At 48.0% G+C, this 24,176-nt stretch overlaps 1 protein-coding gene across 3 annotated transcripts in view; it reads left to right on the top strand.

Annotated features, from left to right (window-relative positions):
• The window catches only part of KIAA1324 (KIAA1324 ortholog), a 65,452-nt gene extending 41,276 nt beyond the window's left edge, over positions 1–24,176 (top strand). For 2 of the 3 annotated variants that reach the window (XM_032422040.1, XM_032422039.1), the window contains 16 exons: positions 5,489–5,577; positions 8,978–9,155; positions 10,114–10,242; positions 10,622–10,712; positions 12,540–12,645; positions 12,917–13,054; positions 13,561–13,824; positions 15,554–15,727; positions 18,781–18,961; positions 19,275–19,371; positions 19,846–19,947; positions 21,080–21,206; positions 21,284–21,462; positions 22,037–22,202; positions 22,449–22,504; positions 23,314–24,176. In XM_032422040.1, coding sequence (XP_032277931.1) covers positions 5,489–5,577; positions 8,978–9,155; positions 10,114–10,242; positions 10,622–10,712; positions 12,540–12,645; positions 12,917–13,054; positions 13,561–13,824; positions 15,554–15,727; positions 18,781–18,961; positions 19,275–19,371; positions 19,846–19,947; positions 21,080–21,206; positions 21,284–21,462; positions 22,037–22,202; positions 22,449–22,504; positions 23,314–23,347 — 2,111 coding nt within the window. In that variant the 3' untranslated portion in view covers positions 23,348–24,176. The remainder of the gene's footprint in view (positions 1–5,488; positions 5,578–8,977; positions 9,156–10,113; positions 10,243–10,621; positions 10,713–12,539; positions 12,646–12,916; positions 13,055–13,560; positions 13,825–15,553; positions 15,728–18,780; positions 18,962–19,274; positions 19,372–19,845; positions 19,948–21,079; positions 21,207–21,283; positions 21,463–22,036; positions 22,203–22,448; positions 22,505–23,313) is intronic. The other variant, XM_032422041.1, reaches the window with a different exon arrangement.

Genomic DNA, 24,176 nt, shown 5'->3' with positions numbered 1-24,176 from the left:
AAAATGAAACCTTATATAAGATTATAATTATAAATAATAGATACAGTAAATAAAAGGTATACATTTATATAGTTTAATTCATAACAATTATTATCAAAGTTAGGTTAGAAGAGCCATGAGGCTGTATCGATGAGTAAAATACTTTTTTAAAGATTTCATTTATTTATTATTTGAGAGAGAGTTGGCGTGGGGGGGAAACAGAGGAAGAGGGACAAGAATACTCCTCTGCGGTGCAGAGGCAAAAGCCGGGCTCGATGCCACAACCCTGAGATTATGACCCGAGTCAAAACCAAGAGGCAGACGCTTAACCAACTGAGCCACCCAGGCGCCCCAATGAGCAAAACATTTTGCTAGCAAAGACTAAAGCTGGAAGTTACAATCTTTTATCAGCCTGATCATCCACTGAATTCAAAGAAGGCCTTTTCAGGAAATCCAGGGTTCCTTGGAACATAGTATAAAAGCCAGTGTTCTGGGGCCACCCCTCCTTGCATGCTCTCGCGCCCGTGCTCTCTCTCTCTTTCTCTAAACAAACAAACCAACAAACCAACAAACCAGCGCTCTGAGGGAAAATAAGGGGACAGGTGTAGCAGCCTGTGGCTACAGTCTCTGAAGAGCTTCCTAAAGCATCCCAACTTAAGAAACAGAACCTGGTCATTTGAGGGAGTCCTGGGGCAGCAGGGCTCTGATGTAAAGTGGGCAGTCCCCCCAGAGGACCCTCTGCCCCGGCAGCCCATAACTATTCCATTTTTCCTTTCTTACACAGAACCACATACACACCCCAGCTCAAGGCTCTCCCTCAAGCAGACCCTCAAATCTGTCCACAGACACACCTGTCCTTCACGCAGGCGTTACACGATGTGTTTGCTCGGCCAAGACCAGCCACTGACCCTGTGAACCGCTTATTTTTACACTACTTCTAAAACAAAAGTCCTATTTATCCACACAGATCTTGCCAAACGAGTATAGTTTTCAGCAAGAACAGGAACGTTTTGATCTTGAGGGAAATTTTTAATCTATAAGTCTAAATTCCTGTTTTTCCACTTGAAGTTCTTATTCTCCTTCCCTGCTCTATCAGTGAATGGCAGCCCTTGTTTGTCTTGTCTCCAGCTGCCTTTCCAGCCCAGCAGTTGTACAAGGGTTTGAGTGGCAAGGTGGTTCTAGAAAAACCACCTGGGAATGTTTTGATCAACTTTCTGTGTAAACTGATCGTTATCCAGAGAGCTGTTACGAAAGTGTTGGGTTGGGAGTCTGAGTTCTTGGAGTCTGTTCTCCTTCTGCCCCCCATTTCTCAATCCACCTCCTTTGTTGGAAAGTGAGTTTTCACCATGACTTGACTCTTCCAGAATACAGGGTCCATGGGAGACTGGGGAAATGCAGAGAGATTTGATCAGATCCTATGATGGAATGTGCATAAAGGGAGGGACAGAAGACCCTGTGAGCATTTAGTCATCCGTTTACGAATAAGTCCCGAGTGCCTGCCAGGTGCCAAGGCTTGGGCTTGGTGCTAGAGTTGGAGCTGGTGCCTGCCCTCCGGCTTAGGTCGGAAAGTGGGAATGTGGTTATAGGAGCACCTAAGTGTAATAACTGCATGGTGCAGCAGCTGCTGGGATAGGGGCTCTGAGCGTAGCGCACAGTAGAAGCAAAGAGGGACGTGGTCAGTCCTCTATGGGGAGGGAGGAAAGGCTTCAGTGGCAGTGGTCTTGAAAGATGAGTTGGTGGTTTGATGGATATTCTGGAAAGAGTGTAGACAAAGCCAGAAGGCATGGGGATCTTGGAGAAACTCAGCATGGCAGGAGCTGACTTGGAGAGGACTAGCATCCAAGACTAAGAAGTGGGCAGGGAACAGACCACGGACCGGCCCTTCTGTGCCATTGCTAAACATTGGGGATTTGATCCTGTCAGCAGTGGGGGCCGTTCAAGGATTTTAAGCTGGGGAGTCCAGAGATTTTGCAACAGGCGCCATTGCTGGTATCCACTGAGATGGAGCTAATAGGACTGCAGGTGTTAAGGACAAAGGCTTGACTAAAAGCACCTTTCTTATTGATACCTAAAATGTGATCGTTATAAAGAATCCTTTGTGCCACGTTCAATATCAGGGATTCATTTCCTAGTACAATAACATGGGGTTTAAGAGCACGGACTCCAGAACTAAACTACTAAGGTTCAGATCCCTGCTCCACCACTTACTAGCTCTGCCACCTTGGGCAAGTCACTTGTCTGTGCCTCAGTTTCCTCATCTTAAAAAGGGAATGGCAATAATCATATCTACCTCATAGTGTTGTTGTGCAGATCAATTGACCACTACAGATAAAAGATTTAGAACAGTGCCTGGCATGTAGTAAGCACTAATTTTATCACAGCTGAACCTTGAACAGTACAGGGGAAGTAACTTTTGACTCTCCAGAAACTTTACTAATGACCAGAAGCCTTACTGATAAACAATTGATCAATACACATTTTGTATGTTTTATGTATTATATACTGTATTCTTACAATAAAAGAAGCTGGAGAGAAGAAACTGTCATTAAGAAAATCATAAGAGAAAATACATTTATAGTACTGTATTGTGTATATATATATAGTATATATATATTGTATATATAATCCACATATAAATGGACCCTCCCTGTTCAAACCTGTGTTGTTCAAGGGTCAGCTGTGTTTATTTACGTTAAGGTTTGTTCTAGCTGTCCTCTCTTAATATGGAAGTACTCTTAGCATAGGTAACAGCAATAACAAGTCACTTGGATAATACTTTACAATTTACCAAACGTTTTCTCGCTTATTACTCACAGCGGAGTGCAGGAGTGAGCTCCCTGTTTATGAAAGAATAAAGGGCATCGCAGAGAGGTTGAGGGATTTGCCTGAGTCTGGGATGGTATCTGAGCTGGGCCAAGCATTCATTAGATGCTTCAGTCCTCAGGGGAATGTTTTCCTTTGATGAAATGGATCTGAATGAGAGGACATTGTACACCTGGGGGTGGGGCGAAGTCCTGAAAGGAGGAGGAAGGCTCAGAGAGAGAAGCCCGAGCCCTCATGATAAACTTTATCTTCTTACAGTTTTGCCCCTGGGGCTGACGCTAGAGGAATCACTTTTCACTCCCTTGCCCCCAAACATCTAGGCAGATCTTTCAAACTTGACCAGTACCCAACTTCAACACCTTGATGAAACCTGAGCTAGGGAAGTGAGGTCCAGCTCAGCATTTGGGTTAATCATTTATTAAAACTATGTTAGCAATTGTCAAATATGTAAACAGCCGGACCACTTTTGCTGAAACCTGGAGCTAGGGTATCAGGTTGAGCAAATATTTGACAAGCAGGAAAGGTCCTTGTGCAAAATGTACTTTCTAACATGGAACTTGCAACTTGCTAGATCCTATATGCAGGGTTCTGGGAATTGGTGTGTTTTCAGCATCTCCTTCCAAATTCCTCCTGGCCCAGCTTGTCAAAAGCTGGAATCCCTGGATCCCTCTCTGCTGAATGAGGCCTTCTGCTTATTAACCAAGTCAATGAGCTGAGAAGACTCCCGCTCTTTCTCAGGCAGAAGCTCCCTCTTGCCCAGGCTAATAAGACGGGAACAGGAGAAGTGTGGGAACACGCAGTTGAGGGAGCTCCCCAGGGCAGGCCAACAAGCTGTAACTAGGAGATTCCCTGACCTAGGAACTTCTTTGGTGCCTCGGAAAGAAGAAAGGATCAGTTGAGAAATAAGTCTTAACTGGAAAGGAGAGAAAGAAACTTTCAATCCTTATTTAAAATCCCATGACAGGGGACGCTGGGTGGCTCAGTCGGTTGAGCATTGGACTCTTGACTTTGGCTCAGATCGTGATCTTGGGATCGTGAGGTCAGGCTCTGCGCTTAGTGGGCAGTCTACTTGAGATTCTCTCTTTCCCTGTCCCTCTGCCCCCTTCCCCTGCACTCTCTCTCTCTCTCAAATAAATAATCTTTTTTTAAAATCCCATGACAGTTACCAAATAAAAATAATTCCCACAAACACAGGTAGTAATAGTGACCAGCATTTCCTGAGTCCCTACTTCCAATGCACCAGGGATGTGCTGGCTCCGGTAAGGTAGATACTATTATTCCTGCTCTACGGATGAGAGCACTACGGTTCAGAGAGGTTCAGTAACTTGCCTAAAGTGACACAGCTGCTAAGTGAAGCGGGATCCAAACCCAGATCTGTCTGCCTTAAAATCTCATTCCCCTCTCTCACATGGCCTGTCAGGTAATCTATGGAGAGAGGAGGGTGTGCTCGTATCTGATGCCTGCCTGCAGGTGACACAGCAGTCACCTTAGAGATGGCGGTGACAGTAGTAGTGATGGTACTGCACTGGTACTCTACACAGCAGTGGTTTTCATCCTGGAGAAAATAAATTCCCTGGTAATTTTAAGAAATTTATTTGCATATAGGACGCCGGGGTGGCTCAGTCGGTTAAGCGTCTGCCTTCAGCTCAGGTCATGATCCCAGGGTCCTGGGATCGAGCCCCACGTCGGGTGCCCTGCTCAGCGGGGAGCCTGCTTCTCCCTCTCCCTATTCTACTCCCCCTGCTTGTGCGCGTGCATGCACTCTCTCTCTGACAAATAAAATCATAAAAAATAAACAAACACTACTTTAAAAAATTTATTTGCACAAATTGTGTATATTTTCTGGATAGAGGAAACAGGTCTTTTTTCAAGTTCTCAAAATGTTTGTAATTCCAAAAAGGTGAAGTCCATTGCTTTAAAGAGGGATACGCTGAAATAGTTCTTGCCATCCAGGCATTCATAGGGTTAAAGCAGAGCTAACATACACAGAGTAGAATAAATATAATGATAGTTGATACCTTTTTTATTAGGAACAGGTCAAGGGTTAGAGATAGTAGCAGGATGCTTGGGGGTGGGGAAAGTGGAAAGAACTCTATGTCTTAAGTGGAGTCAGAGGAAATTACGACCTCATTTGTGGAGGATGGGTGCACGGAGAAGGGGGAATTCCAAAGGTGGAAGGCCTTCATTGGAGGCAGATATTAAGAGAAGATGCAGAGAAGGAATTGCAATAAAAGTATGAAGGCACTGTCCCAAGCTTTCCTATGTTTTGCTTTAATCCTTCAAGAGTAGAAAAACCACCTACTCAGTCAGGATTCCGAAGCACCTGGAAGGTGGCGGGTTTCAAGAACTTGTGTTGGTGGTGGTTAGCCTGCAAGATCCTCATTCCAGCTGCCCGCCCTCCTCACTGACCCGCTGGCCGGTCCCCTTCCTTATGCCCTGCCCCACAGTGTGGGACCAGTGGCTTCTCCTAGCACCAGGGAGAGGTGCAAAGGGGATATGTGAGCGGGGCCTTAGGGACTGGAAGCGAAGCAGAGGGAACGGCGGGCGTGCTGGATTTTCTACTTCCCCCAATACCTGTGTTGTGCTGTAGCCCAGGGTCTTGGGGGTCCTAGGGTCATGAGCAAGTGGTCAAGAGCTCTGCTCTCTTATGTAACTTCACCTATTTGTCCTTACGTTTGCAATTTAGAAAAGGGATCGTCCTCCTGCAAAGTGCGCCCAGCCTGCACCGACAAAGATTACTTCTATACTCACACAGCCTGTGATGGCAACGGAGAGGTGGGTGGCACGGTCTGGGAGCCCCTTTGCCCACTCCTTGGGCTTTACCACATTTGGAGTTCCAGAGGTCAGTGGGGCCAGCACCGGAGAAAACCCCACGGACCTCCACAGTGACCCCCGGGGGGGGGGGGCGGGGGGGGGGGGCGAAACGAGATGGCCTCATTCATTTTCAGGTCAGAAACTGGTTTTGCCACATTTGTTCCGCTGCTTATTCACATGTGCTCTGTTGCAAAAAGCCATTGCGTTTTCTTTTGCTTGGTTTCTTCTGTTCGCTTAGCCCCTCTGGGCCATGACTGCCTGTCCATGCCCACTTATTTCCTCATGGAACTCATCAGACCTGTCCCCTTGGCGCTGCTTCTGCCGGCTGGCCGAGGGAATTATTCCTACTTCCTGGCTCACTAGAGAATGGGCTGACTGTTCGGTCTCTGCTGGTTCCTTCTTTCCCCCAGGCTTTCTGCCTCAGAAAGACTTTCCTTTGTAGTCTGCATCACCTCTGAGTCAGCAGGCGTGATTTGAGTATGAATGCTGTGCCAGGCCTTGTGAGGTGAGGAAGGCTCCTGCCCTCGGGGAGCTCACAGTCCTGCCAGGGAAGGTGAGGGACAAGAACAGGAGGAGGATGTGCAGCGGACTGAGGGAAGCCGGGAGAGGAGTGACCAGGACTGGGGGCCAGGGAAGGCCTTTCAGAGGAGGCCATGTGTTCATTTCAACAGTCAGTGACGGTGCCAGGCACCCCGCATAGAGCAGTTAACCAAACGGGGAGAACATCTACTTTCATGGAGCTTAATTCTTGCTGGAGAGCAAGTGGAAAGAGAGACAACAGGTAAACCACAAATTAGAGTATATCAGATGGCAGGAAGTGGAAGCAAAACATTAAAAAAGGATCAGGAGACAGAATGACAGAGGGTGGCGATGCTATTTTAGAGAGGGTTGGAATGACATTTGAGGACGGAACACTTGAACAGAGACCCGAGTGAGACGAGTGGCGGCCACAGCGCTTTCCAGGCAGAGCGCACAGCAGGTGTGGAGGAGGGCAACTGGTGCCCAGCGGATTCGAGGAACAGCAGAAAGTGAGCTGGGATGGCTCTGGGGCACAAGCGGAGGGATTTGTCTTAGATCACACATTATGGATGAATTGTCTGTATCCCTAAACCACAGCCTCTCAGGAAGATAGGAGTTGGGAAATCTGCATTCGGCATTAAGCATAGGCTTGGCTATTAGGATGCATAAGCGTTTGCTGGTAGGACGGCTGGATGAATTCTCCTTTTGCCAAATAAGCATGGGATAAAGTCCGGTCCTTAGCAGTGATTGTTTTTCATGATCATCTCTTACTCCCCACCCTCCCCCACCCCTCTCCCCCAGCAGCCGAGGGAGAACGGCTACACATCTCATCATTTTTACCTTAGACTTAGCCGTGCAGTGTCTGGGGTTCAGTATGACCTTGTAAAAATTATCTTCATTTTCGTGGCAGCAGTTGACTCACTAATTAAATGGGGACACTTAATCCTGCTCCTCTTCTCCCCCCTCGGCATAACACGTGGCTGAATGTGTCTGTCTTTGCTTCCTTCTGCACCAGTCTTTCCCCTTCCCCTCCCAGGCTCTGGCCAAGGCCCTCTAGATCCGTAGTGAGCTCCGCTGCCTGCCAGCCTGGATGTCTGCCCTTCCCTGAACAGCCTGGAGCCTCTGGATGCTCAGTAGGGCCAGAGCCAGGGCTCCGCCTTGCAGCCCAGCCGAGGCTCAGGGGAGGAGCCCTGAAGCGGGAGTGCACATGAATATGCATTCATCAGGAATGCCTTCCAGAACTCTCATGATCTGTGCCTCACGCCTGCACTGATTCCGCTCAGTCTCATGATTTCACTTTGTCTTCTAAACTGTATTTTTAAATCAAGGGACGTAACTCGAGCCAACTCCCATGATTGCCCTTGTGGCTTTTGCTGTGCCTTAGTGGTTCCCCAGGGACCAGGTTGGCCGGTTCACTGGGGCTGCTGCATGTGCTGCTCCAAGAGATGGCCCAAGTCAGTCTTCCTGCTCCCCAGACCCTTCTTGCCACGAGACTCAAGGGGACAAGCTGGGCAAGAGCGCCCAGGTTACAGCACAAGCCCGGGGCTCTGGTCATTGGCTGCTCTTCACAGGGAGGAATCTCTTCATGGCAGAGCTGCAGGGAGGGGAGCCCCAGGACCCAAGGCAGCACAGACTCCTCTTAAGACTTGTCATTTCTTATGCTGAGTAAAATGGACAGATGCCTTATTCATCCACCTTTTCACACGCATGGCAGCGCTGCCCAGATCGTCATCCCTCCAATGTAAAACACTCTTGGAGATTACACCTTTCATCTCTGACTTGGCCCAAGGTCCACACAGGAGATTTGCACCTGCTGAACCAGGAGCGTCCCGCAGGTCATTCCTTCCATATCCAATACCTCCATCAAAAGAGTAGGGACTGCCCTAGAGAGTGACAGACACAATGTTTCCCTTGTCCACTGATCTGACGGCTGACCGCTCCTCTTCCCATTTTCCCCCAGCTTCATTGAGGTATAACTGACGTACAACTTTGTGTAAGTTTAAGGTATACGGTGTATTCATTTGATATATATTGCAAAATGATGACCACTGTAGCATTAATTAACACCTCCACGATATCACATAATTACCCTTTTTTTTTCTGGTGGTGAAAACATTTAAGATTGACTCTCTTAGCAACTCTCAAATATATACAGTAGTACAGTACTATTAACTGGAACCACCTCGATGCACGTTAGATCCCCAGAACTTATTGGTCTTATAACTGGAAGTTTGTACCCTTTGGCCAGCATTGTCCCTTTTGCCTTGATGTCCCAGAGAACACAGTGTCCATCTGCCCACACGGATCGTTCTTACGCGATTGTTGCCCTTGCTAGATGGTGAGCTCCTTAAGGGAAGGAGCCACATCTCAGTCATCGCTAAGCCCCCAGCTCTGGCACACAGATGTAGTAGGCTTTCTATAAATGTCTACTGAATAAATGAAAAAGCAAAGAAAATACTTGGAAGACAAATGGGGACATCCCTTTTTATGTTTTGGGATTTTCATCAGCTACTTTTCCTGTGACCTTGGTAGTCATAAGATGCTACACTGGAACCGAAGCTTTCTCTGGAGACAACTGGTCCTTCCCTTCTCTCGGTCACGCATGTCCTCGCTGAGTATAGCCCTTTTCATCCAGTCAACATTCAGCAGATATTTATTGAGCACAGCTGTGTGCTAGCTCTGGGCTAGGAGCATGGGATACACTGGTGACCAGAAGGGGTCCCCTGCCCTCACGAAACTTTCATTATAACCCAGACCCCCCTACCCCCACACTCTCAAGGTAAATTCCTAAAGATGTGCTAAATCCCGCACAGGCTGAGCCATTCTTAATGCATTTCTGCAGACACAGCTCATGTACAAATGGGCCCAGCCGAAAATCTGCAGTGAGGATCTCGAGGGGGCCGTGAAGCTGCCCGCCTCTGGCGTGAAGACCCGCTGCCCGCCCTGCAACCCAGGCTTTTTCAAAACCAACAACAGCAGCTGCGAGCCCTGCCCTTACGGCTCGTACTCCAACGGCTCCGGTAACCTCTCTATCTGCATCCTGTCCGTTCCCACGTCGCCCACTGGGTGGGCCGTGTGGGCACTCAGAGCGGCCAGCTGAACGTGCACGCTGTCCTTCCCAGGGAGGCAGTGAGGGCCGGGCCACTCTGCGGACTGAGTTCAGGAGGAGCGAGGTCAGGGTGGGCCCTGCCTGTAGGTCGGAGTCACGCTGGAGAACGGCCTGCCTCCCTCCCTCTTCCGACTGCAACTGTGACTCAGGCCTCACGTATGCAGTCCTCACCACAGAGGCTTCCAGCATGCAGCAGGGATGCTAACTAGAAGGTTTGGGGAGCGGGGATGGCCAGCTTGACATGATCGGAACCATAAGCCATGCTGCAGAAAGGCGTGGGGAGGATTTGTGTACCTATTCATGTAAATGAATTTACTGATAATACTGCGGCAAATAATGTGAACCATATGCATCAGACTAGAAGATCCATTTAAGTTTTTTTATTATTATTAATTTTATTTTATTATGTTATGTTAGTCACCATACATTACATCATTAGTTTTTGATGTAGTGTTCCATGATCCATTGTTTGCATATAACACCCAGTGCTCCATGCAGTACGTGCCCTCTTTAATACCCATCACCGGGCTAACCCATCCCCCTACCCTCCTCCCCTCTGAAACCCTCAGTTTGTTTCTCAGAGTCCATAGTCTCTCATGGTTCGTCTCCATTTAAGTTTTGAAGTGAAAAGTTTGGTGGGGCAAGTATGGTAGCTGGAGCATTGGAATTCAGGGTCAGGGTTTATGTCCTGCGTTTGTGAAATGCATTGTCAGAATGTTTTCCAGTTGACTTGATCTAACCGTGCTACAGTGCTGAACATTACCCCCTTTGGCTGCCCACCGCTGTTGTCACTTGTCCGTGGGACAGCAGCTCCAGTCGGGGTTGCTGCAGCCTCCTTGCTGAAGGCATGGATCTCGTGGTTCCCCCAGATTGCAGCCACTGCCCAGCCGGGACTGAGCCAGCCGTGGGATTCGAATACAAATGGTGGAACACGCTGCCCTCAAACATGGAAACCACCGTTCTCAGTGGGATCAACTTTGAGTACAAGGGCATGACCGGTAAGTGCCTCGTCACTTACTGTGAGCTGTCAGCTCCCTGCTGACCGGGAGCTCTCCCACTTCACATTTCTTCATAACAGTGATGTCTGCAGAAAAATGAGCTAATCATGCCATGCATTCTCTGGAAAGTTCCCCTCCCCGTGGACCTTTATTCTGCCAGAGCTTAGTTTTAGAGATAGAACCAGAGCTAGAAACAATGTGCACCCACTCCAAACAGCTTGCTCTGAGAGTTTCAGAGTCTTTGACCAAAGTAGCAGGATAAATAACATGGTTTGGTTTTGGCGGTGGTTCTGGATGCCTCAAAGGACAGTGTTCTCTCTCTCTTTCAGAGTGTCATCTGGGTGCACGTTGGCCCTAACTCTCCCCTATCCTTTTCCAGGCTGGGAAGTGGCTGGTGATCACATTTATACGGCTGTTGGAGCCTCAGACAATGACTTCATGATTCTCACTCTGGTTGTGCCAGGATTCAGGTGAGGGATACAAAGCTAAGGGGAAGCCCACGCTACCTTGACCCCATCCAAGTCCCACATAGCTTGGAATGGTGTAGAGGAGAGGGCTTCTGGCGTGTGGAAACATGAGTTCAGAACAGAGGAGAGCAAGGTAATGCTCTGACAAAGTTAACCCGAATACTAACATGGCTTCTTTGTTGCTGCCCATGCCGGTGGACCTCCTGGTGGCGCTCTCTCCCATCTGGCTTCTCTCATCGATTGGCCACAAGCTATTCGAATTCTTCCTCGTCATACCATCAGATAAAATGTTACAACAACAACTTTTAAAAAAAGGGCCAGGGGCGCCTGGGTGGCTCAGTCGGTTAAGCAGCTAACTCTTGATTTCAGTTCAGGTCATGATCTCAGGGGCGTGGGATCGAGCCCCACATTGTGCTCTGTGCTCAGTAGAGAGTCTGCTTGAGATTCTCTCTCTCCCTCTGCCTCTCCCCACTGTGCACTTTCTCTCTCTCTAAAATAAATAAATAAATCCAAAATAAATAAATTAATTAAATTTTAAAAATTAAAAAAAGAGGGCCAGAACCCATTGACAGTTCGTCTTTATTTGGGAAAAGAAGACTGAGATGGATTATTCTTTTTCTCATATTGATCCCCATATCCCAAGAAGACCTAGGATGTCAAGCAATGTGTTTGCCATTAAAATAAATACTACAGACAGTGTGGTATGGTGGAAAGAACACTGGACTGAAGACAGAACACTTGAACTTCACCACTTACTGGCTTTGTGAACTTGGGAAAGTCACCATGCTCCTAGGCTTCAGGCCAGATAGAGCTGGGACTGGTGGTCCTTAGGATATAAGCAAATGGCCAAGGACAAAACAAAAGCCATAGATGGATTTCCAAAGCCAAAGTGAATTCTTCTGCCTGTATGCGCTTTCAAGATGAGGGGGGACCACTGAATGGGTTTCCCTATTGCCCGTCTGGGTTCTCCTTTACCTTCCTCAAGCTCCCTCCTTTCCATTGCTGGCACCGTGCTCAGCCCACAGTAGTCGCTCAAAAGGTATTCATTTCCCTTCTCTTAATTTACACTACTCAGAGATGAGAAGTTATATCCCATTTGCAAGGTGAGCAAATTTTTTAGGCTTTTTGCGGGGTAAATTCCCAAAAGTACATTTCAATTTGCAAAGCTGACTGCTGTAGTAAAGTGCTTCCTCACCTCCCCTACTCACCACCCCTCCCCCACCTGCCCCCCCTGGGCCTGGCTCTCTCTTTCCCAAAAGAAGGACCAGCCTGAGAATTTGGCTGAAGAGATGACAAATTGAAATATCTGCTCACTCGACCTGAGAAAAACTCCCACCACCCCAGAGAGTGAGCTGCTAAGTGAATGTAGGTAATTTACATCTTACAATGGTGGAGCTTCTCAAACCTTGCCGTGCTTATGCATCACCTGGGAATCTTGCTAACGTGCAGATTCTGATTCAGTGGGTCTGGGGAGGGGCCTGAGGTCCTGTGCCTCTAATAAGCTCAGGTGAGGGCAGTGCTGCTGGTCTGAGGACCCCGCTCTGCTAGTGAGAGTATAGAGCATTTTACAAGCACTCCTTCATCTGTTATGCCCTTGGATCTCACCACAGTGATGGAAGGTAAATAAGAAAGATATCATCACCTTCATTTTACAGATGAGGAAACTATAATTTGGTCACATAGCTAGGTGGCAGAATTGGACTTAATCCATGCTTTTTCCAGCACCCTCAGAACTTAACCCTATCCCACAGCAGACATTTTGCTGCTGTCTGGGCCCTTCACTAAACACTGCCTGGTCTCTGGAACTGACTTTTAGTTTCTGCCCCACAGACCTCCACAGTCGGTGATGGCAGACACAGAGAATAAAGAGGTGGCCAGGATCACATTTGTCTTTGAGACCATCTGTTCTGTGAACTGTGAGCTCTACTTCATGGTGGTATGTTTCCCTTTCTTTGTCTGCTATGGGGCTTCCGGGGACTATTGGGAGGGTTGGCCCGCCTCTACCCCTTTGGTGCATCAACATAACTGACAGCCCCGTTTATAGTAATTTCACAGAGGAAGGGCCCAGACTGTCCATCAGGGACTTCACTGTTTAACATGGGTCTGACCGACTGTGGTGGCCCCTGGGATGGCAGCAGTATGGGAACTCTGTCCCCCACCAGCCACCCAGCCATTGTGCCTTCTTCACTTGTCTGTCTTGGGTTCAGGGTGTGAACTCTAGGACCAACACTCCTGTGGAGACATGGAAAGGTTCCAAAGGCAAACAGTCCTACACCTATATCATCGAGGAGAATGCTACCATGAGCTTCACCTGGGCCTTCCAGAGGACCACTTTTCATGAGACGGTAAGCTCCTCCCCTTCTCCAGACCCCTAGCTCCCAGGAGAGACCTCTGAGCCAGGATGATTCCTAGCATTAGCTTAAGTATGAGTGTGAGGTTGAGAACCCAAGGATCTGAAGGAGTCAAGCACAGAACTGCCTATTCCAGCCCCTGAGAAGCATCCAGCCTTGTCCAAACGACTTCCCAGGAAGATGAAACTTTAAGTTCAAATACATTTTTTTTTCCCTTTCACAAGAAGAGACCTGCTTTTTGCATATAACGGTATCTACGGCATATTTCTCCCATGGCACTTAATATTTTTATTCAACATCTAGAATGGGTTTGTCTTGGTTTAATGTGACACACAATGTTCACAAAGAGCAACTCTTTAGTGAGTAAGAAGAATAGGATGCTTCTAAGATTTTTCTCAAGTGTTATAGGGTAAAGAGGGTTAAGTAGTCATTTGCTATTTCTAGAGAACTCAATTGCTGTTGGCATCTCAGGCCTCTGCCTTCTCTCCTCCTGTTTCCAGGGCAGGAAGTACACCAATGATGTTGCCAAAATCTACTCTATCAATGTCACCAACGTCATGGGTGGGGTGGCCTCCTCCTGCCGTCCCTGTGCTCTGGACGCCTCTGACATGGGCCCTTCCTGCACCTCTTGCCCTGCTGGCTGCTACATCGATCGGAGCTCAGGAACCTGCCACTCCTGCCCCCCTAACACAGTCCTGAAGGCCCACCAGCCCTATGGCATCCAGGCCTGCATGCCCTGTGGGCCAGGGACCAAGAGCAACAAGGTGCCAGCAACGTGTCATGCATCCTAACCTTGGCCCTCTGAATGGACCACCTCAGAGGGTGCCAGGACCTGGGTGGGGTTCTTGAGGGGCTGATACCCAAGCATTCCCTGTAGTTCACTCCCAGGTTAGAGTCTTTGAGGATACCAGCCCAGGCTTTGACTGTGGAGGGCAAGTTCTTAGCTGTAGAGCTTGGTTTTCAGGGTCTAGGCCTCAGTCATGGACAAGTCTCATTTTCAAGGGATGCGTTAGGGAGATCTGTGACCCTCTGATCCAGAGGGTTATTTGGCATCTCTGCAGAGACCTGAAGGGGAGGAACAAGAGCTCGGGCTCACATTCAGCCTACTTCAATCCAGCCTATTGTCATGGGAGTTGGCCCCCTCTCCTTTGGGAGGGCAACTCACCTTTGCTGGGACATACAGTTAACTGGCATTGCTGTCTTTTATCCTAGAGGGTTTTTGCTAAAGTAAACTAACTGTGCTGCTGTCCCCATGTACTTTCTGAAGCTAAGAAAGTACTATGATGAAAAGCTCTTAGGTATTCATCAGTGCTTTTTGAATCAACTTGTATTTTACTTATCACAACCGCATCAACACACAAATATCTGTGAGGCATTATTTACACAGTCTGCAAATGCTGCTCAGTTTAGCTGTGCAGTAAATGCAACAGTTCTGCAGACCCCGGGCAACCTCTTTTGGGCACCCTAGACTTTTCTGCAGACTTCCTCCCCTGAGGCTCCCTCTGCTGCTATGGGAGGGAATGACAGTTGCATAAGGCTGTGCTGAATGGGTTTCCTAAAACGGAGTAAGGAGTTTATGGGGTTTATGGGATATAAATCCCCCCTTTTTTTTTTTTTTTTTTTTTTAAAGATTTTTTTATTTATTTATTTGAGACAGAGAGAATGAGAGAGAGAGAGCACATGAGAGGGGGGAGGGGCAGAGGGAGAAGCAGACCCCCTGCCAAGCAGGGAGCCCGATGCGGGACTCGATCCCGGGACTCCAGGATCATGACCTGAGCCGAAGGCAGTCGCTTAACCAACTGAGCCACCCAGGCGCCCATAAATCCCCCCTTTTTTTAAGATTTATTTGTTTATGCCAGACAGAGAGAGAGAGAGAGAGCGCGCGAGCACGAGCATGCTCAATGTGGGGGGGGGGAGGGGCAGAGGGTTAAGGAGAGAAGCCGACTTCCCGCTGAGTGCAGAGCCTGATGTGACCTGAGCCAAAACCAAGAGTCTGATGCTTAACCAACTGAGCCACCCAGGTGCCCCTAAATCCCCTTTTGGAGCTCAGTGTCCTGCAGAGAACCTGGGAGAGAGGAGCAAGGCTTCAGTGAGTTTTAAATGGGGCACAGGCAAAGGCTTGCAATTTCTCTTCTGCCATCCTGACCACCCTTCTTCCAGTTAGCACCTCCTTGTCTTCTGCTTAAAAGCAAGAAGGGCTACCTTGTGTCTTGGGAGAGTTCTATCATCTAGGCGTAGGGACAAGGCTTTAAATCTGACCGAATTCCTTACCGAGATTCGGGTTTGTAGATTATATATGTGCTAACAGGTGAACTGTGGGATGTACATAACCCCCACTAGCTCATTTCCCTTATTTTAATGCCCACCCAATCCTTACGTCCACTTCTCTCTCTCCTGGGCTGGACCAGGCTGGGGACAATAGCTGCCACTCTCCACTCTGGTCCCCTTAAGGCACGGCCCGCACAGCCAACCTGACCGATCCTTTCCCCTCAGATCCACTCTCTGTGCTACAATGACTGCACCTTCTCAGTCAGCACTCCGACCAGGGTTTTGGACTACAACTTCTTGGCTTTGGCAAACACCATCTCTCTGGCTGGAGGGCCAAGCTTCACTTCCAAAGGGCTGAAGTATTTCCATCACTTTACCCTCAGTCTGTGTGGAAACCAGGTAAGCTGTGTGAGTGCCGATGGTGTCATATTGAAAGGGGACCCCAGTGGGTCAGAGCCAGAGATGGACACAGGAACAGAGCTGAAAAGCCAGGCAGCAGGTGCCTGAGAAAACTCCAGCGTTTCTAAGGGATGATTATTCTCCCTGAGGACCTTTTCCTCTAAAATTAAATCATTTGGATTATAAACATTTAGGAAAGTAAAGGTGTTTGAGATAAGATATATTCATTTACTCTTTCCTGACTTTTGTTCTTTCAAAATGAATATATAAAAGCAATGCCAGAGGAAGATTTTTTCCCCTTTAAAAAGCAGTCTTCGCTAATCATGGCATTTGTCATTTGTTTTCTAAAGCCTGGATAAAATAAACTGTATGTAGTTCATCTCTAAGAACCTCTGCTGACAGTTTAAAAAAAAGTAACGTGAAAGGCTTTATAGGATATGCAAAGAATGTCACCTTTAGCCATTGCATGCTGCTGTAAATGTGTTGGATGCAAAATGCAAAGACAGAAATGTAAAGAGTAATCACAGCACTACTGCGCTTAACTAAACTACAAACGAGCCAGGATTAGCAGTCAGGAGAGAGAGTTTCAAAAGTTACAAAATAAAGGGCATCTTGAGCCTTTAGTCTGTGATCCTGTGTGGTAGTGAGACCTTTACACAGCACAGCTTCTACCACCTTCTGGAGCATGCAGAAAAAGGTGATTTCTGTTTTTATAGAGAACATGCCAAGAAATAAACTAATCAATGTTCTATGGCAATTATATCTTCATAAAAAAAAGAAACTAATCTATGGAAGATTAGAGATACATGTCTCTATCTTGTTTTTATTTTTATTTTTTTAAAGATTTTATTTATTTGAGAGAGAGCGAGCGAGCCAGAGAGAGAGCACAAGTGGAGGGGAGGGGCAGAGGGAGAAGCAGACTCCCCACTGAGCAGGGAGCCCGATGTGGGGCTCGATCCCAGGACCCTGGGATCATGACTCAAGCCGAAGGCAGACACTTAACCGACTGAGCCACCCAGGCGCCTCTCTTATCTTGTTTTTACAAGTCTTTGAAGAAGTTCAAATGAAGCTTCCAAAGTGAGTTAGTGATGATTCAGAAATTGAGACTGATTAAAGCAAGACCAATGTAGCAAAAGTTTCATTCAGTGAGTTGGGAGAGAGATGAAGACGGGGAATTTGGAGGGATTGCCTTTTTTGGTCTTTGCTCCTTTATTCTTTTCAGAAATGCTTCCTGCCTACTGTCACACTACCGACCGTCAGCTCAAAGACAAAATAGCTCTTTGTTTTCCCATAACGTAAAGGTTTGATTCTGTTCTCATGTCCCTTATTTCTTACAATCTAAAAAATAAACTAAGAATCACCAGATTTGGCAATTGACATAACTTCATTTGTCATACAATTTAGAATATTGAAAATCTTACATTGTAAGTGCTTAGTACACTTACATTTTTAAACATTTTATTAAGCTTTTAACTTTAATTCCAGTATAGTTAACATACATTACTACACATAATGTAACATAATGTTACATTAGTTTCAGGAGTACAATATAGTGATTCAGCACTTCCATACAGCACCCCGCGCTCATCACAAGTGCCCTCCTCAATCCCCACCACCTGTTTCACCCATCCCCCTACCTACCTCCCCTCTGGGAACCATCAGCTTGTTCTCTAGTTTAGAGTCTCTTTCTTGGTTTGCCTCTCTCTCTCTCTTTTTTTTCCTTTGTTCGTTTGTTTTGTTTCTTTTTTCTTTCAAAGATTTTATTTATTTATTTAATTGACAGAGAGAGAGAGAGAGACAGCGAGAGAGGGAACACAAGCAGGGGGGAGTGGAAGAGGGAGAAGCAGGCCTTCCTTGGAGCAGGGAGCCCGATGTGGGGCTCGATCCCAGGACCCTGGGATCATGACTTGAGCTGAAGGCAGTCGCTTAACCAACTGAGCCACCCAGGCGCCCCTAGTTTGTTTCTTAAATTCCACATACGAGTGAAATCATATGGCATTTGTCTTTCTCTGACTGGATTATTTCACTTAGTGCATACTCTCTAGCTCCATCCATGTTGTTGCAAAAGGCAAAACTTCGTTTTTTTTTATGGCTGAATAATATTCCATTGTGTATATACACCACATCTTCTTTATCCATTAACTTATCAATGGGTACTTGGGCTGCTTCCACAATTTAGCTATTGTAAATAATGCTGCAATAAACTTAGGGGTGCACATATCCTTGTGGATTAGTGCTTTTGTATTTATTCTTTGGGTTTAGTGCACTTAAAGTATTAAACAAATGATCTGATACCGGCAAACGAGTTATATACTGATATTCCATCAATTTAACATTTTTGAAGGAACAATATCTCAATATTTCCTCTATTACAAAATCTCCAGGAAGAAGGAGTCTTATTCCTACCATTTTCCAGAGTTCTCTACGGTGAGGGTTGTTACAGAATGTTTTATTTCTTGTCACGTTCTCTACATAAACACGGACTTTCTTCTCTGGGTACATTTTTTTTTTTAATGGATTAGGTTCCAATTATTTCTAAGATGTCCTATCTCAAGGCAGGGAGGGGGCTTGTCGTGGGTTCTGTTTTAACTGCTAGGAATCTGTCTGGAGAGTGCTCCCACACAGAGAGGGAATGTGAACCAAGCCAGATGTTCAAAAACTTCAGGGAATCAGTTATGTAGTTCAGTATCTATCTAGAAAACTGGCTAGGATAAGGAAGACCCTTAACTGGTGGGCTGGTAGATTAGAGCTCCGGATCCTCTGCTGCCATCACAACGCTGCTCATATAAGGCTCCCACGTGACTCCGAGGAAACAAAAAGGCTTGCGACCCCTGGGCCAGAGTTCCAGAAACTAGGACACCGAGGCCTTATTTTTAGCTTAAAAAAAAAAAAAATGTGTCTTGTAATCAGATCTGGGATGAAATCATTCCACTGCAACATGCCACTGGAAGGCTGAGATTTCAGATGTGAAAGCAATGTGCCCTCTTCCCCTTTGGGAATTCTGTGACCATTCCCTCCTTCCCACTCCTTCCTCCCCACGTCCCCCAACCCAGGGGAAGAAAATGTCCGTGTGTGCCGACAATGTCACTGACCTCCGGATTCCTGAGGGTGAGTCGGGTTTCTCCAAATCCATCACAGCCTACGTCTGCCAGGCGGTCATCATCCCCCCAGAGGTGACAGGTTATAAGGCTGGAGTGTCCTCGCAGCCTGTCAGCCTCGCCGACCGACTCATCGGTGAGTGACCCAGCCGCTCCAGCCTGTTTGAGTGAGTGTGTGTGTGTGTAAGACAGAGTGAGGCTACTGGGCTCTGGGGGAGAAAGGCCCCAGATGAGGGGCCCACCCTCTTGACCTCTGTTTTCTATTCCATCCTGGGGGGGGTGCCAAGTGCCCCCTGGGGCCTCTGACAAACCTCAGTTCACCCTTTCATGAGCCATTCGGGGATGTGAGGAGATGGAGGAAGGTTGGATGTTGGCAGGTATTGAAAGAATTGAAGTGGTTGCCGGCTCATGGTACTAGTGACAACTAATTAGGAGCTCTAATTTGGCAGGGGTGACAACAGATATGACTCTGGATGGAATCTCCTCCCCAGCTGAACTTTTCCACCCGGAGTCCTTGGGAATACCGGACGTGATCTTCTTTTATAGGTGAAGATGAGAGACCAGGCCGATGCAAGGGAAACCTAGCCCCTCCACCGTTTCTGGTGCATCCCTCTCTCCAGCCACCTATACTTATCAAGCCAGAACATGTCCGATGTCTAGCAGATTCACCCAGCAATGACAGCTACAGGCTGGGAGTTCACTGATCCCAGCTTCTGGGGTATTACTGGGGCAGGTCTGCCCCGGAGGCAGGGAGAAATATGGGATTATCGGTGGCTGACTTCCCTTCCTGCCCTAGGAGACTCCGGTGTTATGCCTATGCTAACCTTTCCTGGACCAGTGCCTTTCCCCTTGACCAGATCTCCCTGATCCCCACTCTCTCAGTGTATAAACCAACGCGTGTGCACTCCCAAGTCCTGACTTCCCCAGCAAGGAAATTGTTCCATGTTGACCTCACTTAGTGGCTCTCCAATGAAACAGGTGAGTGACTTCTTCCCCACCGGGGGCTGGCTTTCTCTGCAGGTCCAATGATGTGACCCAGTCCTGCAGTTCTGGGAGATCGACCACCATCCGTGTCAGATGCAGTCCACTGAAACCCGCCCCCGGAAGTCTGTCGCTGCCGAGGTAAAGGGGTGTAACAAGGTCTCCCTTCTTTGGACTCATTTCATCCCAAGAACCAAAGAGAAAACAGTCTGAGAGCCATTAATGGGCTCTTGCGGACACAATCATGATCCAAATTCTCAATCTCCAGATGTCAAGAGTAGGGCAGAAGGAAGAGTCCAAGCTACTCTCACATCCCATACCATTATGGGGACAGCGGCACAGCCAAATGGTTATTGGACTCATGTCCTCCACTTACTAGCTGTGTTATCCTGGGTACATTTCTTATCTTCTCTGGACTTCTTGTTCCTTATCTGTAAAATGAGGATAAGAAGAAGTTCCCTCAGGGAGCAGTCGTGAGGATTCAATGAGACCATGAGACGTGTGGACTTCTTATGGTGTCTGGCGTGTACTTGTGATTATTAGGAGGAGTAACGGTTTTAGGAATCTCTCCGCAACCAAAAGACCCAATTCTGAGTTTAATAGCTGAGTGCACTAAATCGAGGATTCTGGAACCAATTTGATTACAGTACCCTTCCCCCACCTCCTTTTTTCCCCCACATAACCCCAACTAACATGTTGAGGGGCACTAGTGTCTTGAGGAAGATGGTTTGGGGAACGCTGTTTCTAAATAGCAGCCGCTCAGGAAGATGGGGAGCAACGCAAGATATTTTGACTCAGCAGTGGTGTCAAAACGTAAGACCACCGTTCTTGCTGGTGTAAACATTGCAGTAAAGTACCTAACAGATATCCATGACCTGAAGTCCGTTCCTGAACCACCCCCCTCCCCCACCGCCAGGAAGCTGCATCAAAGTGGCTTTTGCAAAATGTCACAGGTCCATGGGGGAGAACAGGAGCCTCTGAGGGGTTGGCTGGGGCAGCCAGGCTACAGCTCTTCTGTATTTAGCTGTCATCTGATGTTAGCAGAAACAAACAGGCAGAGGGTAGAGAACCCGGTGGAGGCTGGGAAGGCCTCTTGTCATCAGGGACATCGGAGAGCAAAACCTGTATTAAGGACTAACTGGAAGGATCCTGGTGGGGCTAACAGTTTGGCAAGGAGAGGATGGAGCAGGCAAGCTACGAAATGATGGGACTCCCACCAGCTCTTCCCACCATCCAGCGAGTAAGCGCTCAAGTCTCCTTTCTGCTTTGCTAGCACATGTTCCGATGGGACCTGTGATGGCTGTAATTTCCACTTCCTGTGGGAGAGCCTGGCTGCTTGTCCGCTCTGCTCCCCGGCCGACTACCACGCTATCGTCAGCAGCTGCGTGGCTGGGATCCAGGTGGGTCTCTCTGCTTGGGGACGTCCCAGGAGAGAAGGGAGTGGGATCTCTGAGTTCCTCGTTTTTCTCCCCAACAGAAGACTACTTATGTGTGGCGAGAACCAAAGCTGTGTGCGGGTGGCATCTCCCTGCCTGAGCAGAGAGTCACCATCTGCAAAACGATCGATTTCTGGCTGAAAGTGGGCATCTCTGCGGGCACCTGTGCTGCCATCCTGCTCACCGTCCTGACCTGTTACTTTTGGAAGAAGAATCAAAAGTACGTGCTGGGGTATTGGAGTGTGGGGATGGACAGGGTTGGATCGTTGCAGTGGGAGGAGAACATCTGGAGTGTGGGGATGGACAGGGTTGGATCGTTGCAGCGGGAGGAGAACATCTGAGAATTAAAGTCAGGAGGCTTTTCTCTGGAGTTGGCCACAGAGCCTGACTCTGGCCAGAGGCTTGTTGGGCCACTTATCCAACGTATGCCTTGGCCGTCCTGACTCCTGAACAGGGACAGGACCACGTGGCAGTCTAGAAATGACCGTTAGATGCTCAAAGGGAAAGCAGAGTATCCTTAATTTGTTGTGATTATTAATAATAATTAAAATAATAACTTTATGATTCCATTATTGCTATTAAGCTTTGAGAACACAGAAATAGCCAGCCTTAAGGGAAAAAGATCACTGAACTGGAAGTCAGGATTCCTTAGCTCTATGCCCAGGCCTCACACCATTTTGCTGTGCTTCGGTTTCCTCACCTGTGGTTACCTGCTTAGAGTCCAGCCTCTCTCCCTCCCCGCTCCCTCATTCCACATTTTGTTGTCTTATCTGTCCCATCCCCCTGCCTCGTAGACTGGAGTACAAGTACTCCAAGCTGGTGATGAACGCTGCCCTCAAGGACTGCGACCTGCCAGCAGCCGACAGCTGTGCCATCATGGAAGGCGAGGATGTGGAGGATGACCTCATCTTTACCAGCAAGAAGTCAATCTTTGGGAAGATCAAATCATTTACCTCTAAGGTAGGGAGGCTGGCCAGCGCACTGAGGTCAGCCTGGAGGGCTGGAGAAGACACCAGTCCTAGGACATTGAATGGTCCCACACTGTTCAGGGACCACTCACTACTCTACTCCCCACCCTCCCTACTGTTCTATCCCCCACCCTCAAAATCTTGGCTTCTGCCTTCTGTATTTCTACACCATTACTGTTTCCCATGGGGCCCAAGGCTGCTCTTGACCAGGCTCCTTCTCTCCCAACATGCACTCCAGTTGATGGACTGTTTGGGCCTTTTAACTTCCAGAAGGAGTATTGAACCATCCACGTTGTAAGAATCATTTCCCTTTTTTTTTTTTTGGAGGGTGGGGAAGAGGCGATCTCTAGGATCAACTTCTGATAGAAGCGAGGCTCTCCTTTGACCATTGGAGGGTGCTGTCCCCTGATGTCTGGGCCCCGTCCTGTGGGGGCTGAGTCATAGCTAAGGCTGCGCTGCTCACCACTGAGCATTGTGGAGCGGGGAGAGTTGGCTCTGTATGTGTGGGTGGGTGAGCAAATTTGAAGCTCATAAATGCTATGCTGACGACACTGTCACTGGGTGTGGGGCCAGCAGAGAGCATCCAAGCAACGCCTCCAGGGCCGCAGCCCTGTGCAGCCCCAGTCCGCCAGAACCCACACCTCACTCCTGCCCTGAACCAGTTCATCAAACAGGTGTGGGTGGGAAGGTGGCCACCTGAGAGGAGAGGGCTGGCGGGATGGTGAGGAGAGGGCGGGTAGGGGTTTAGATTGCTGAATCGCATTCCCTTTGTGCTAACCTATCAGGGTGACTCGTGTGTGTGTGTGTGTGTGTGCGTGCGCGCTTCACCAATGGGAGAACAATTTACTCTGGAACCCCTGAGTCTCTCTGGGCTTTTAGAATTCAGCAAAGATGCAAAGCAGGGGGTTTTAAAGATTTTTCTTATCCTCTGACTGACTGAAAGGACCAAGAAGAATAGAGGGTATCTTATGTCTGTTTCCACAAAGCCACTGGAAGCAGGAACTCCATAAGGGTTCCTTCTGTCCCCTGTTTTCCATTTCTCACCCTTGTTCCCCAAATTGCCCGGGCGCAGCAGCCAGCTCCTGTCCCCGTCTCTCTTCCAGAGGACTCCTGATGGATTTGACTCCGTGCCGCTGAAGACATCCTCAGGAGGCCCAGACGTGGACCTGTGAGAGGCACTGCCCTGCCTCCCCTGCCTCCTCACCCGGGCACATCACCTTGCAAGCCTGTGGCGATTCGGGTGCCAGCTTCCTGCTGGAAATCTCTTCATTGTGGCCTTATCAGAAGAAGTTTGGATTTCAGATATTTGGGTTTTTGGGTTTTTTTTATAGAGTACCCAAACCCTCCTTTCTGCTTGCCTCCAACCTGTCAAATATACCCACACTTTGTTTGTATATTACTCCCTTGCTTGCATCTTGTTTCCCACAATGGTCCAGCCGCCCGAGCCATAGCTTCGTCTGCTCATAATTCGTATAGCTCCGGAGTGAAAATATTTCTCTCTTCTTAAGTATAGAAATAACTTCCTCTGTCCTCTTAGTTAAGGGCAGAAGCAGCTGGAGTTTTTCTGATGATATGCCCTCAGCTCATGATCCCTCTAGGAGAGAGGTGGGTAAGGAGGGTGTTGGCGTCCCCTCCTGGACCGTCATGGTAGTCTGGATTCTTCTCTCCTGGATAACCAGCTCAGACTGAGTTTCATGGCTAGGCTGAGGGCAAGGTGAGGAAGGCCTGGGGAAGAAAAGGCTCGATAAGCACAGAGAGAGGCAATAAGGAAAGTTTTGTTTTGTTTTTTAAAACTAGGTACTTCACTCCCTTTTTCTCAGTAAGTGATAAATATTCTCACAGGAGCCAAAGGAAAAAGTGCACCAAGAAAATGCCCAAAGCCCTGGTGAACCTATTCTCCCCATTTATTTTTTTTTAAGATTTTATTTATTTATTTGACAGAGACACAGTGAGAGAGGGAACACAA

This window comes from Phoca vitulina, unplaced genomic scaffold (genome assembly GCF_004348235.1).
Source record: "Phoca vitulina isolate PV1807 unplaced genomic scaffold, GSC_HSeal_1.0 scaffold2, whole genome shotgun sequence".
Classification (NCBI taxonomy): domain Eukaryota; kingdom Metazoa; phylum Chordata; class Mammalia; order Carnivora; family Phocidae; genus Phoca; species Phoca vitulina.
Note: the sequence above shows the minus strand (reverse complement) of the source record. Positions and strands in the feature narration are given on the sequence as shown.